General features: G+C 45.9%; 1 protein-coding gene across 2 annotated transcripts in view; it reads left to right on the top strand.

Annotated features, from left to right (window-relative positions):
* LOC120056880 (protein Shroom3-like) overlaps nt 1–10,707 on the top strand; it is a 36,407-nt gene extending 25,700 nt beyond the window's left edge. The window contains exons 4-8 of one of the 2 annotated variants that reach the window (XM_039005140.1): nt 265–894; nt 5,293–5,883; nt 7,259–7,364; nt 8,265–8,537; nt 8,861–10,707. In XM_039005140.1, the coding sequence (XP_038861068.1) occupies nt 265–894; nt 5,293–5,883; nt 7,259–7,364; nt 8,265–8,537; nt 8,861–9,115 (1,855 nt within the window). In that variant the 3' untranslated portion in view covers nt 9,116–10,707. Of the gene's footprint in view, nt 1–264; nt 895–5,289; nt 5,884–7,258; nt 7,365–8,264; nt 8,538–8,860 lie in introns of both variants that reach the window. The other variant, XM_039005139.1, reaches the window with a different exon arrangement.
* Nucleotides 10,708–14,352: the final 3,645 nt, after the last annotated feature.

Below are 14,352 nucleotides of genomic sequence, written 5' to 3'. Positions count from 1 at the left end.
TTTACTGTATGCCATGCTGTTGAACATGGATGTTTTCTCAGATGTGATTTATTGCAGCACTGAACGTGAACACCCATATACCAACATTCCATTCTATGAAGTATGTAGACAAAACATCAAACTTCATTTCAGCTATGTTCAGGGAGTCTTTTTTTCATCAGCTATGGTTAGGGTAAGATAAAGGCATAGAATATCTGAGTGGAACCAGGAAGGTAAATCTCCAAAGCATCTCTAGCTCATCACAATCTCTGTATAACTTTTCAGTGCTCAGACTCAGAGGCCAGTGGATGAGGAGAGTGTGGTGATAAGGAGAGACCAAGCGATGTTAGTCCCTGAGGGTCAGCGGATCCGGGTGATGGGTCGGCGGGTCCGGATGGTGGTCAAGCGGGGAAAGTCCCTGGAGGAGTTGGGTGTGTCCCAGGTCAGCAGCTCCTCAGTACTCAGTAAGAGCTCGGAGCAGCTCCACCGCAGGCAGGGGGCCCCAGGACCAGGCCAGGAAAAAAGCAGCGTATCGTCCTTCAGCGAGAGCCAGGAGAGAGCCCAGGGGCAGACCCAGAGGAAGCCCCTCTTCAAGCAGGACTCTGCACCACAGCTGGGCAGTAGGGAGAAAAGTAGGGAGATGACAAAAAGCACCAGGGAGTCCACTACGTCTAACTCCCCAGTATCAAACAATTCGTCTCAGGTCAGGGCTCGTTCAGATGGGTCCCCTGGATCATACAACTTTGTCCCTTTGGTTAAAGAGATGGTGGAGACCACTGGGCTCTCCTGCGATGTCCCACTCCCACCGTCCCCTAATGGTCAGCAGTCCAGTGAGAGATTGGTCAAGTCCACCTCAACTTTTCCCTCCATACATACCCATCCCAGGGGCACTGGCGAGAGCAAGACTGGCTCCAAGTATGTGACTATATTATGATAGTGACCCTCGCTCTCCAAACAAAATTCTCATAAAAATTCTCATTAAGTCAATGTTAATGTACAGTGCCCTCTACTTATATTGGCACCATTGGTAAATATGAGCATAACGGGCTGTAAAAAAAAAAATATTCGCTGTTTATCCTCTTGGTCTTCATTCAAAAAATCAAACCTTTTTAATTGAAGTAAAATGATTGAAAAAAAGAAATGTGAAATAAATATTTTTCTCCAAAACATGTGTGCCACAATTATTGGCACCCATAAAAATTCTTATGAGTAAAATCTAACTAAAGTATATTCCCATTCTTATTTTATGTTTTTAAGTTCACTTGAGTGATTAGGAATACTTAAGTGGTATGCTAAGACTTCCTGTTTCACTGGGGTATAAATATGAGGTGACATACAGGTCAAGTTCCCATAGTCATCCATCACTATGGGAAAGACCCGAGAATACGGTAATGATGTGCGACAAAAGGTTGTTGAGCTGCACAGATCAGGAAATGGCTATGAGAAAATTGCTCAGCGGTTGAAAACACACATTTCCACTATCAGGGCAATAATTTAAGAAGTTTAAAGCAACTGGATTTGTTAACAATCGGCCTGGAGAATTGCAGACGTTAGTTGGGTCTTGGGGTCAGAAAGTCTCAAACTACAATCAGACGCCACCTACGTAACCACAAGATGTTTGGGAGGGTTGCCATAAAAACAAAATCAAGCGCCTACAGTTTGCCAAACGTTACTGGAACTTTCAATGGGACCAGGTTCTATGGTCAGATGAGACCAAAATTGAGCTTTTTGGAAACAAACACCAGAGGTGAGTTTGGAGTAGACTGAAAGATATCCATGCAGAAAAGTACCTCATCCCTACTGTGAAGTATGGTGGTTTATCTTTGTTGTGGGCATGTTTTTCTTCCAAAGGACCTGGACAACTTGTTAGGAAACATAATATCATGGACTCCAAGTACCAGCAGATATTAAATCAAAACCTGACTGCCTCTGCTAGGAAGGTTTAACTGGGCCTTGGTTGGATCTTCCAGCAGGACAATGAACCAAAGCACACCTCCACATCAACACAAAAATGGTTCACTGACCACAGAATCAAGGTTTTGCCATCCCAGTCCCCTGACCTAAACCCCATAGAGAACCTATGGGATGAGCTGAGAAGAGTCCACAAGCGTGGACCTCGGAGTCTGAAGGATCTGGAGATGCTGTATGAAGGAATGGTCTCAGATCCATTTACATTTACATTACATTTAAGTCATTTAGCAGACGCTCTTATCCAGAGCGACTTACAAATTGGTGCATTCACCTTATGATATCCAGTGGAACAACCACTTTACAATAGTGCATCTAAATCTTTTAAGGGGGGGGGGGGGGTTAGAAGGATTACTTTATCCTATCCTAGGTATTCCTTAGAGGTGGGGTTTCAGGTGTCTCCGGAAGGTGGTGATTGACTCCGCTGACCTGGCGTTGTGAGGGAGTTTGTTCCACCATTGGGGTGCCAGAGCAGCGAACAGTTTTGACTGGGCTGAGCGGGAACTGTACTTCCTCAGAGGTAGGGAGGCGAGCAGGCCAGAGGTGGATGAACGCAGTGCCCTTGTTTGGGTGTAGGGCCTGATCAGAGCCTGAAGGTACGGAGGTGCCGTTCCCCTCACAGCTCCGTAGGCAAGCACCATGGTCTTGTAGCGGATGCGAGCTTCAACTGGAAGCCAGTGGAGAGAGCGGAGGAGCGGGGTGACGTGAGAGAACTTGGGAAGGTTGAACACCAGACGGGCTGCGGCGTTCTGGATGAGTTGTAGGGGTTTAATGGCACAGGCAGGGAGCCCAGCCAACAGCGAGTTGCAGTAATCCAGACGGGAGATGACAAGTGCCTGGATTAGGACCTGCGCCGCTTCCTGTGTGAGGCAGGGTCGTACTCTGCGAATGTTGTAGAGCATGAACCTACAGGAACGGGTCACCGCCTTGATGTTAGTTGAGAACGACAGGGTGTTGTCCAGGATCACGCCAAGGTTCTTAGCACTCTGGGAGGAGGACACAATGGAGTTGTCAACCGTGATGGCGAGATCATGGAACGGGCAGTCCTTCCCCGGGAGGAAGAGCAGCTCCGTCTTGCCGAGGTTCAGCTTGAGGTGGTGATCCGTCATCCACACTGATATGTCTGCCAGACATGCAGAGATGCGATTCGCCACCTGGTTATCAGAAGGGGGAAAGGAGAAGATTAATTGTGTGTCGTCTGCATAGCAATGATAGGAGAGACCATGTGAGGATATGACAGAGCCAAGTGACTTGGTGTATAGCGAGAATAGGAGAGGGCCTAGAACAAAGCCCTGGGGGACACCAGTGGTGAGAGCACGTGGTGCGGAGACAGATTCTCGCCACGCCACCTGGTAGGAGCGACCTGTCAGGTAGGACGCAATCCAAGCGTGGGCCGCGCCGGAGATGCCCAACTCGGAGAGGGTGGAGAGGAGGATCTGATGGTTCACAGTATCAAAGGCAGCCGATAGGTCTAGAAGGATGAGAGCAGAGGAGAGAGAGTTAGCTTTAGCAGTGCGGAGCGCCTCCGTGACACAGAGAAGAGCAGTCTCAGTTGAATGACTAGTCTTGAAACCTGACTGATTTGGATCAAGAAGGTCATTCTGAGAGAGATAGCAGGAGAGCTGGCCAAGGACGGCACGTTCAAGAGTTTTGGAGAGAAAAGAAAGAAGGGATACTGGTCTGTAGTTGTTGACATCGGAGGGATCGAGTGTAGGTTTTTTCAGAAGGGGTGCAACTCTCGCTCTCTTGAAGACGGAAGGGACGTAGCCAGCGGTCAAGGATGAGTTGATGAGCGAGGTGAGGTAAGGGAGAAGGTCTCCGGAATTGGTCTGGAGAAGAGAGGAGGGGATAGGGTCAAGCGGGCAGGTTGTTGGGCGGCCGGCCGTCACAAGACGCGAGATTTCATCTGGAGAGAGAGGGTAGAAAGAGGTCAAAGCACAGGGTAGGGCAGTGTGAGCAGAACCAGCGGTGTCGTTTGACTTAGCAAACGAGGATCGGATGTCGTCGACCTTCTTTTCAAAATGGTTGACGAAGTCATCCGCAGAGAGGGAGGAGGGGGGGGGGGGAGGGGGAGGAGGATTCAGGAGGGAGGAGAAGGTGGCAAAGAGCTTCCTAGGGTTAGAGGCAGATGCTTGGAATTTAGAGTGGTAGAAAGTGGCTTTAGCAGCAGAGACAGAAGAGGAAAATGTAGAGAGGAGGGAGTGAAAGGATGCCAGGTCCGCAGGGAGGCGAGTTTTCCTCCATTTCCGCTCGGCTGCCCGGAGCCCTGTTCTGTGAGCTCGCAATGAGTCGTCGAGCCACGGAGCAGGAGGGGAGGACCGAGCCGGCCTCGAGGATAGGGGACATAGAGAGTCAAAGGATGCAGAAAGGGAGGAGAGGAGGGTTGAGGAGGCAGAATCAGGAGATAGGTTGGAGAAGGTTTGAGCAGAGGGAAGAGATGATAGGATGGAAGAGGAGAGAGTAGCCGGGGAGAGAGAGCGAAGGTTGGGACGGCGCGATACCATCCGAGTAGGGGCAGAGTGGGAAGTGTTGAATGAGAGCGAGAGGGAAAAGGATACAAGGTAGTGGTCGGAGACTTGGAGGGGAGTTGCAATGAGATTAGTGGAAGAACAGCATCTAGTAAAGATGAGGTCAAGCGTATTGCCTGCCTTGTGAGTAGGGGGGGAAGGTGAGAGGGTGAGGTCAAAAGAGGAGAGGAGTGGAAAGAAGGAGGCAGAGAGGAATGAGTCAAAGGTAGACGTGGGGAGGTTAAAGTCACCCAGAACTGTGAGAGGTGAGCCATCCTCAGGAAAGGAACTTATCAAGGCGTCAAGCTCATTGATGAACTCTCCAAGGGAACCTGGAGGGCGATAAATGATAAGGATGTTAAGCTTGAAAGGGCTGGTAACTGTGACAGCATGGAATTCAAAGGAGGCGATAGACAGATGGGTCAGGGGAGAAAGAGAGAATGTCCACTTGGGAGAGATGAGGATCCCAGTGCCACCACCCCGCTGACCAGAAGCTCTCGGGGTGTGTGAGAACACGTGGGCAGACGAGGAGAGGGCAGCAAGATCCCTTGCCATGTGTTCTCCAACCTCATTACCCATTACAGGAGAAAATAATTGTGGCACACATATATTTTAGAAAAATATTTGTTTTATGTTAAGAATTTATTTTTAAAAGTTAGACTTTTGTGAAGATTTTGAATGGAAAGACCAAGAAGATAAACAAACAGATTTTTTTTACAGCCTGTTTTGCTCATATTTACCAAGGGTGCCAATATTAGTGGAGGGCACTGTATAAAGTAACAATGGCTAATGATCACTGTTGATATTCCATTTTCTAATATCTCTCTTATTCCAGCAGTGTGAAAACTGCCCCTCCTATACAACACACTGTGGAGAGAGAGCAGTCAGTGGACGAGCCCATTGAGACTCCTCAGCCCGAGGCGTCTCAAGAAGTCTCCCTGAGCTGTGGAGTCACCACAGACCCGACTCTGTGCGTCATACCACCTGAACCAGGGAGCCAAGTGGAGGACGAGGGCCCAGCCCTTTCTGATAATCTGACCGCGGGAGAGACTCCAACTCTAGCCCGTGCTCCAGCAGCTAGTGAGCCCCTTACAACTTCCTCCACCACACCAGTCCCTGACACCTGCCAGAGTGGAGAGGGCCAACACCCAGGAGAAGACATGGAAACCAAGAAGGAGGAGGAGGAGACTCCAGCAGGAGAGACGGCGAGCCCAGAAAAGACACCCACCACCGAGGAGACAAAGTGGAAAGAGCTGGTGGAGGTGGTGGTCACAGCGGACCAATCGCTGGCACGGGTGCTGTACCCGTTGACCAATCGTAAGACGGCGCTGATGCTGATGGAGCGTCTACTGTCAGAAGACACTCTGCTGATGGAGGAGCACTATAAGAAGAAGCAGAGAGACAGCATGACACTGCATGCTGCTGACGGGTGAGTATCTCAGTGTTACCTTGTACTGTTCAGGTGTCTGATGGCCACGTCCTGGATCAGCAGGTGTTACGTTGTACTGTTCAGGTGTCTGATGGCCACGTCCTGGATCAGCAGGTGTTACGTTGTACTGTTCAGGTGTCTGATGGCCACATCCTGGATCAGCAGGTGTTACCATGTACTGTTCAGGTGTCTGATGGCCACATCCTGGATCAGCAGGTGTTACGTTGTACTGTTCAGGTGTCTGATGGCCACGTCCTGGATCAGCAGGTGTTACCATGTACTGTTCAGGTGTCTGATGGCCACGTCCTGGATCAGCAGGTGTTACCATGTACTGTTCAGGTGTCTGATGGCCACGTCCTGGATCAGCAGGTGTTACCATGTACTGTTCAGGTGTCTGATGGCCACGTCCTGGATCAGCAGGTGTTACCATGTACTGTTCAGGTGTCTGATGGCCACATCCTGGATCAGCAGGTGTTACGTTGTACTGTTCAGGTGTCTGATTGCCACATCCTGGATCAGCAGGTGTTACGTTGTACTGTTCAGGTGTCTGATGGCCACGTCCTGGATCAGCAGGTGTTACCATGTACTGTTCAGGTGTCTGATGGCCACGTCCTGGATCAGCAGGTGTTACGTTGTACTGTTCAGGTGTCTGATGGCCACGTCCTGGATCAGCAGGTGTTACGTTGTACTGTTCAGGTGTCTGATGGCCACGTCCTGGATCAGCAGGTGTTACCATGTACTGTTCAGGTGTCTGATGGCCACGTCCTGGATCAGCAGGTGTTACCATGTACTGTTCAGGTGTCTGATGGCCACGTCCTGGATCAGCAGGTGTTACGTTGTACTGTTCAGGTGTCTGATGGCCACATCCTGGATCAGCAGGTGTTACGTTGTACTGTTCAGGTGTCTGATGGCCACGTCCTGGATCAGCAGGTGTTACCATGTACTGTTCAGGTGTCTGATGGCCACATCCTGGATCAGCAGGTGTTACCATGTACTGTTCAGGTGTCTGATGGCCACGTCCTGGATCAGCAGGTGTTACCATGTACTGTTCAGGTGTCTGATGGCCACGTCCTGGATCAGCAGGTGTTACCATGTACTGTTCAGGTGTCTGATGGCCACGTCCTGGATCAGCAGGTGTTACGTTGTACTGTTCAGGTGTCTGATGGCCACATCCTGGATCAGCAGGTGTTACGTTGTACTGTTCAGGTGTCTGATGGCCACGTCCTGGATCAGCAGGTGTTACGTCACTGCACCTGGATAGATTAAAAGACACGTGTCCATGTAAAGACAAATGCATGGCTAAAGACGCATGGACATTATTCCAAGGTTGATCTCATCCATATACATCAATATCACTGTGTGTGTCTTCCTAAAGCTCTAAAACAGTGGATGATCCTGAAGCACCTCCCACATCTCCTGTTGATGAGAAAGTCCAACCCCAACCAGAGCCACTAAGCAAGATGGATGTCACAGAGAAGAAGGTAATTTAGCTCTGCATTTTTTTGTTGTTGTTGTAATAGAAGTGTATTTACTTGATCTCTTCCAGTTGATGATGTCATCTGAATCAGTGGAGTCTGCCGAGGGGAGAATGGATCATAATAATGTCTGGAACGGAGCCAATGGAATGGCAGCAAACACCTGGAAACCATGGAAACCATGTGTTTGATAACATTCCACTTTTTCTGCTCCAGATACCAACCTCATGTGATCTGAATATCATCAGGGCCCAGTTTTTCAAAAGTTTTCCAATCGGATAGGATTAAAGGTTAGAATTGGGTTTTTCAAAACTGAAAAGTTATATTCTGATCCTCTGGATAGGATAACGATTTGGTAATCCAATCTGAGCTTCAATCAGGATTGTATGTTTTTTTTAAATATATTTTTTTATCAACCTTTATTCATGTAGTTGAATCAGCTTTGTTTTCTGTTGAGTTAGGAAGTAGTACCACAACCTGCCCAGTAGATGGCGAGGTGGAGGCCTGTTCAAAACTGAAAATGTGGATTGTGTGATATTGTGGTGTCTGGGTCAGAAAGGATCCTATCGGGTTATTTCTCAAACTGGCTCAAAATGCCAGATGGAGCTGATCCTGGATAGCAAAAAATAGGATTACAGAATCTGTATCATTCTGGATAAAACATTTTGAAAACTGTGCCCTGGATGCAGTTTAACTATGTTTGGCATCAGCTTAACGTCTGACCAGATTATTGAGATGCCAGAAACTGTCAGACTCCTACCTTTATATCCTGTTTGTTTTGAGTTGACCGTGACAAGCCTTATGTCTCCTCTCTTTCTCTTGCACAAATCACACACCCACAAGCAGACTGTATTGTAATGTATAGTGTTCTCTCTCAAACTCCCCAATTCCCTCCCCTTCCTACAGAGGCTGCTAGTGGCATGTATTGAGGAGCGCCTGCTGGCCTTGGGGGAGCCCCGTGGTGCCCTGCAGGTGGAGGTGGAGGAGAACGGGATGCGTGGCAAGGCCGTGGAGGCCCTGGTTCGGGAGCACTGTACAGCGGTGGAGGTGGAGCGCTACGGCCTGTTCGTAGGAGACTTGGAGCGCGTGGTTAGCCTGCTGCTGTGTCTGTCCGCCCGGCTAGCCCGCGTGCAGAACGCCTTGAGTACCGTGGACCAGCACACAGACGCAGAGGAGAAAGTGAGAGAGACTGTAGTCATGCTTTGAACAGATGTGCATTCAATAGGCTCATAGTTGAATTATTTTCTGTGAATTTCACATTGACTGTCCTGTGTATTGAGTGTGTTTTAGTGCATTGTATTTTCTGCTGCTATCAGCAGTGCTGGTATTTACATTGAGTCACTGAAACTCAACCAGTTTCCGTGCACATTTCTATCTGCCCTGCCCTCTGTTGACCTAAAGAAATACTGCACCATGAGCAGCAAAACACCTTTCCATTTACACTACTAGTACACATTGGATAATGATTAAACATTTTAATCATTTTTTTTATCCCTTGGCAGGATTCTCTGGACAACCGTCACCGTCTACTGTGTAAGCAGCGGGAGGATGCCAAAGACCTGAAGGACAACCTGGACAGACGGGAGCAGATGGTGTGTAACTTCCTGTCTCGCTGCCTGACAGCCGAGCAGCTCCAGGACTACCGGCGCTTCATCCAGACCAAGGCCTCGCTCCTCATCAGGATGAAGGACCTAGATGAGACGCAGCGTCTGGGGGAAGAGCAGCTGGAGTCCCTGCTCAACACCCTCCCTCCATGAGGACCACCACTAGGTCCCCACTCTACTCATCTCCCCCAGCCATCCATCACCTCTCTGGGCTTATAGAGCCCTGAATCCCCTCTGCTTCCTCCATCCTGGGTTGTTACCAGCCAGCACAATCACATGGGTGTCCATATGTATAGTATGTATAAGGAATATATGTGTCTTAGAAGGGTGTTGAAGTTAGGACTACAATGTGGAATGTCCTGTACCTCACCTTTTATCACTTTTCATTTCATGTCCTTTTCACCTCTGCCTGCAATTTAAAAAAACATATATATATATAAAATAAGCTTTAGGATTGTATTCTGGCCTTGTGGTCTTGTTCATCATTCATACTAGACTGTATGTGTCTGTCAGAGCCTGAAAGAGGGTGATAAATGCTGTATATCTGTCAAAATAAGCGGTAGATTTAATCTCCATATATTTGTAGTTTTTTTTTATGCATTTACAATGAAGGCACTATAGATAAAAACCAAAAAGGTGAATGAAAAAAAAGCACTTTGATATGTGACTGCACATTTCTGTTTTCTTTTGAAAAGACTTATTTCAAACGCTAAGCTTACTCCAGCCAATGTTATTTTTTTCAACTGATTTGTAGAGGAATTTTCCGCCTTATGGGGTTTTATATGGTACATAAGCACATTCAACGAGGCCGATTATGTACAGTATTACCATTGCTATTTAGGCTACAGTCATGTATTGTGGTCTCATGATGACAAAGTTCCACTAAAGAGGTAAACCTCTTTTAAAATGAAGCATTTCCAATCCAGATTATTTGCTTGAAATATCCTTTGTGTCTCACAAACTATGCTGACTTTAAATGATTAAAAATGAAATGCCCAAGAACCCTGTCGGTCCTCTACCTCCTTCCACCAGATGTTTTTATTTTTTAGGCTGTCTCACTGCACTCAAGAAGCAGTGGATCTGTTCTCGCTCTAATAATATGGAATCCCTATGGTGGTCTTCAATGTCAGCCTTACCCAGAAAAAGCCCTCATGAGGGAGCGTATTTATTTGTTTTGACTTGTGTGGCATTGCACTACAATAAATCTTCATTTTAGACATTATTTCCATAATAATTAATGTCTTGTGTGATGTCGTTCTGTTTCAATATGATCAATGTTGTAGTTTTGTTAATTTCTATTGAATATTTGACCAAGTGAACGCACAGAGAGCTGTTATTATTCTGTGTTTAATGATGATCCAGCAAGGCTTACTTGCAGCACTCTGATATGTGTTCATTGTGAGGGGATTAGGATGAGAGAAGCCTTTTCCTGTTGCGTAACAGTACCATGGGTTTTCTTTGTGTTTGGTCCTTGTTTGTTTTCCCAATCCTATTAATTTACAGATAAATATTGTATTGCTCTCCTCATAATCTACATACAGCTAGTTGAGAGAATGCCAAGAGTGTGCAAAGCTGTCATCAAGGCGAAGGGTAACTATTTGAAGAATCTCAAATGTAAAATATATTTTGCTTTGTTAAACACTTTTTTTGGTTACTACCTGATTCCGTATGTGTGATTTCATAGCTTTGATGTCTTAACTATTATTCTAGTTGTAATAATAAAGGAAAAACCCTTGGAAAACCTACTCATTCTTCTAATTAGTGGATTTGGCTAAATCAAGCACACAGCCATGCAATCTCCATAGAAGAAAATTGACAGTAGAATGGCCTTACTGAAGAGCTCAGTGACTTTCAATGTGGCACCGTCATAGGATGCCACCTTTCCAACATGTCAGTTTGTCAAATTTATGCCTTGCTAGAGCTGGAAGTACTGATAATGTGAAGTGGAAATGTGTAGGAGCAACAACGGCTCAGCCACGAAGTGGTAGGTCACAGAACAGCCTAGTGCTATAGTGCGTAAAAATGGTCTGTCCTTGGTTGCACACTCCACTACCGAGTTCCACACTGTCTCTGGAAGCAACGTCAGCACAAGAACTGTTTGTCTGGAGCTTCATGAAATGGGTTTCCATGCCTGAGCAGCTGCACACAAGCCTAAAATCACCATGGTATAACGCTCGCAGCCATTGAACTATGGAGCAGTGGAAACGCGTTCTCTGAAATTATGAATCACTCTTCTGACATTGTGATGGACGAATCTGGATTTGGCAGATGCCAGGAGAATACTATCTGCCCCAATGCGTAGTGCCAACTGTAAAGTTTGGTGGAGGAGGAATAATGGTCTGGGGCTGTTTTCCATTGTTTGGGCTAGGCCCCTTAATTCCAGTAAAGGGAAATCTTGGGGAAGGCCCTTTCCTGTTTCAGTATGACAATGCCATTGTGCACAAAGTGAGGTGCATACAAAAATGGTTTGTTGAGATCGGTGTGGAAGAACTTGACTGGCCTGCTCAGAGCCCTGACCTCAACCCCAGCGAACACCTTTGTGATGAATTGGAACGCCGACTGCGAGACAGGCCTAATCGCCCTACCTCACTAATGCCCTTGTGGCTGAAGGGAAGCAAGTCTCCGCAGCAATGTTCCAACATCTAGTGGAAAGCCTTCCCATAAGAGTGGAGGCTGTTATAGCAGCAAAGGGGGACCAACTCCATATTAATGCCCATGATTTTGGAATGAGATGTTCACTTTTGGTCATGTAGTATACATGTGCTCATGTACTATATCAAATAAAATTGTATTAATCACATGCGCGAAATACAACCTTACAGTGAAATGCTTACTTACGAGCCCCTAACCAACAATGCAGTTTAAAAAAAAATACGGATAAGAATAAGAAACAAGTAACAAGTAATTAAAGAGCAGCAGTGAAATAACAATGTGAGACTATATATCACGTTCACCCATGTGTGGATCTTCTGTTTGAGGACTCCCTCAGGCAGTGATGGTAGCAGAACTGAAAATCCAGTTTTGAGCAACAACAAAAAAGACATTCAATGTACTGTTTATCAACAGAATGGTGTGAATTGTTTTGTGAAATGTCAAATGATTGGAGAGAAGAGAACGCAAACATACATTTCCACTAAATATTAAGATTTATACGGCTCAACTCTCACCCTAAACATTTCTTTGGAGATTTACGGCGATGTCCATTTCGGTTTGGTAAACAAACTTTGTACAGAGGACGGCCTCAACGGTTAAGTGAGTGGGACTCTGCCTCAGACGTCTTGTTTCTATGGCCTGAAGGAATTCCTGAGGCATGCGAAAGACCAATGGTAGGGAACAGAGAGACAGCATAGGACCAACAGAAGTGCACATTCTTACGTTTAACAGACCCATGCTATTTCCTGTTATGTATGTAAACATGCGTTATTGTTTAACTTATCACTTTTATCCATTTGTCAAAACGTTTTTTCAAAATCCCACAAAAGGGCTGTTTTTGAAAGAGGTATTGTTTGTTTAGTAGGGGTAGGGTTTTGTAACTGAAACAGAGACCCTATTAAAGAGAGAGATGATCACAATGAATGACACGTTCATTGGTTTTCAATCAATCCCAGTCTTGTGATGACAATGAGCCTTTGTACTTGCATTTCCTCTGGCTGTCTTCATTGTGTCTGACTGACTGTCCTCTCTGTTTTGTGTTTTCTTTGCCTTGTGGAGAGTGCTTCATTTGTTGCTTGGAATTTTGAATTCCGTGACGTTTGTTATATTGTGAATACATTAAACTTTCTCCTTCCACCAAACCGTGAGTTTGCTATCTCTAAATAAAAATGTCCTGAAGTACATTTGACTAGTTTAGACATTTTGAAACAACTCGAACAGATTCACACTGTTAATAGAAGTTAATAACAGTTATTGCTGTATCTCTTCCGTAATATGTTACATGTTATATAGAGAGAGGATGTGTTGCTCTAATTCAGTGGGATTGGATCGGCGTGTTGAAGAGAGGCATCGCCCCATGTTCTCTGGCCTCGTTAGCATCTCTGCTGGAATGCTACCAAGTTTGTTATTGAACAACAACAAATGCCTATTATGAGGTGCTGAATGTCAGAAAAAAAATCTGGATTTTTTTGGGGCACGTCACTCTAGAAACCAAGGGGAAGGAGAGACACCAGAATACACCAACCACTATCTCACTTCCCATCACAAAGTACCTTTCATCTGACTCCCACGGTTACCAGAGGAGATCACACTAAGCGTAGACCTACGGTAGCAAACAGGACATACAACTAACTGGGATTCTGCACTGACAAACACAATGCATACAAGGATGGCAACACCTGTGTTATACAGTACATTTCAGAGACTGAGATCTCATATTCAAGCTACTGGGGGTGACGGTTGGACTGTGGGTAGAGGTCCAGTGAATGTTGTGTATTAAACAGCAACCAGTACTGTGTCCTTCTTGCCCCTGGCCTTGCTGCAGTGGAAACATTTGCTCTGACCACAGGGTGAGAACTGGCTTGGCACAGAGGGAGGTGACATCATGAAAATGCCAGGAACATAGCTTGTGTAAGCCTGTTCACTTCTCATCTCTTCAGCCTCAGGGTCCACGCTCAGTTAGCTGAATCACAATCTCGTGCTGCCTGTATGAAGCCACGAAACCAACAGGGAGACATTTCACATGCTGATATTTGGGATTCCTGAGTTCAGTAGATGGTTGTATCTACAGTGCCTTCAGAAAGTATTCATACCCCTTAACTTATTCCACATTTAGTTGTTACAGCCCAAATTCTAAATAAATGTAATATATTTGTTTCTCACCCATCTACACACAATCCCCCATAATGACAAAGTGAAAACATGTTTTTAGAAATATTAGCAAATTTATTGGAGAAAAAAGACAGAAAAGGATGGATACATTTACATAATGTGTACCTGGAAGAAAATGGGGGAGGGTCATGTTTTTTAATTTCAGTCAAGTGGAGGGTTTAGTATTTTTTTAAATCTAGTCCAGGAGAGGGTCATGTAATTTGTAATTGATGAAATGTCAGTATTCCTCAGTGTTTTAGAATTAGTTGCTTATTAGGCTATATATCGATGCCGCCCCTAATCTCTGATTCTCCACTGGGCACACAATATCAAGTGCACCTATAAGCTATTTAGTGTGGTCTCAAATGATCCATAGCCTATAGGCTAAGAAGTGCATGCTCGAAGAAACACAGAGCAAAGTTATATTTCTAAGATAGCTGCTGGGATGGTGTAAATAAAACTAGGCTGCATTACACACTGCAAGGGATATTCCAAACCTGAGCCCCGGCCTGCTCTGCTCTTCTGATCAAAAACTTTTTTGTGTGCTGCCTAACCAATGGCTTTGCTGTGTAGGACTATGGTGGCAG

Source organism: Salvelinus namaycush, chromosome 12, assembly GCF_016432855.1.
Source record: "Salvelinus namaycush isolate Seneca chromosome 12, SaNama_1.0, whole genome shotgun sequence".
Classification (NCBI taxonomy): Eukaryota; Metazoa; Chordata; class Actinopteri; order Salmoniformes; family Salmonidae; genus Salvelinus; species Salvelinus namaycush.
Note: the sequence above shows the minus strand (reverse complement) of the source record. Positions and strands in the feature narration are given on the sequence as shown.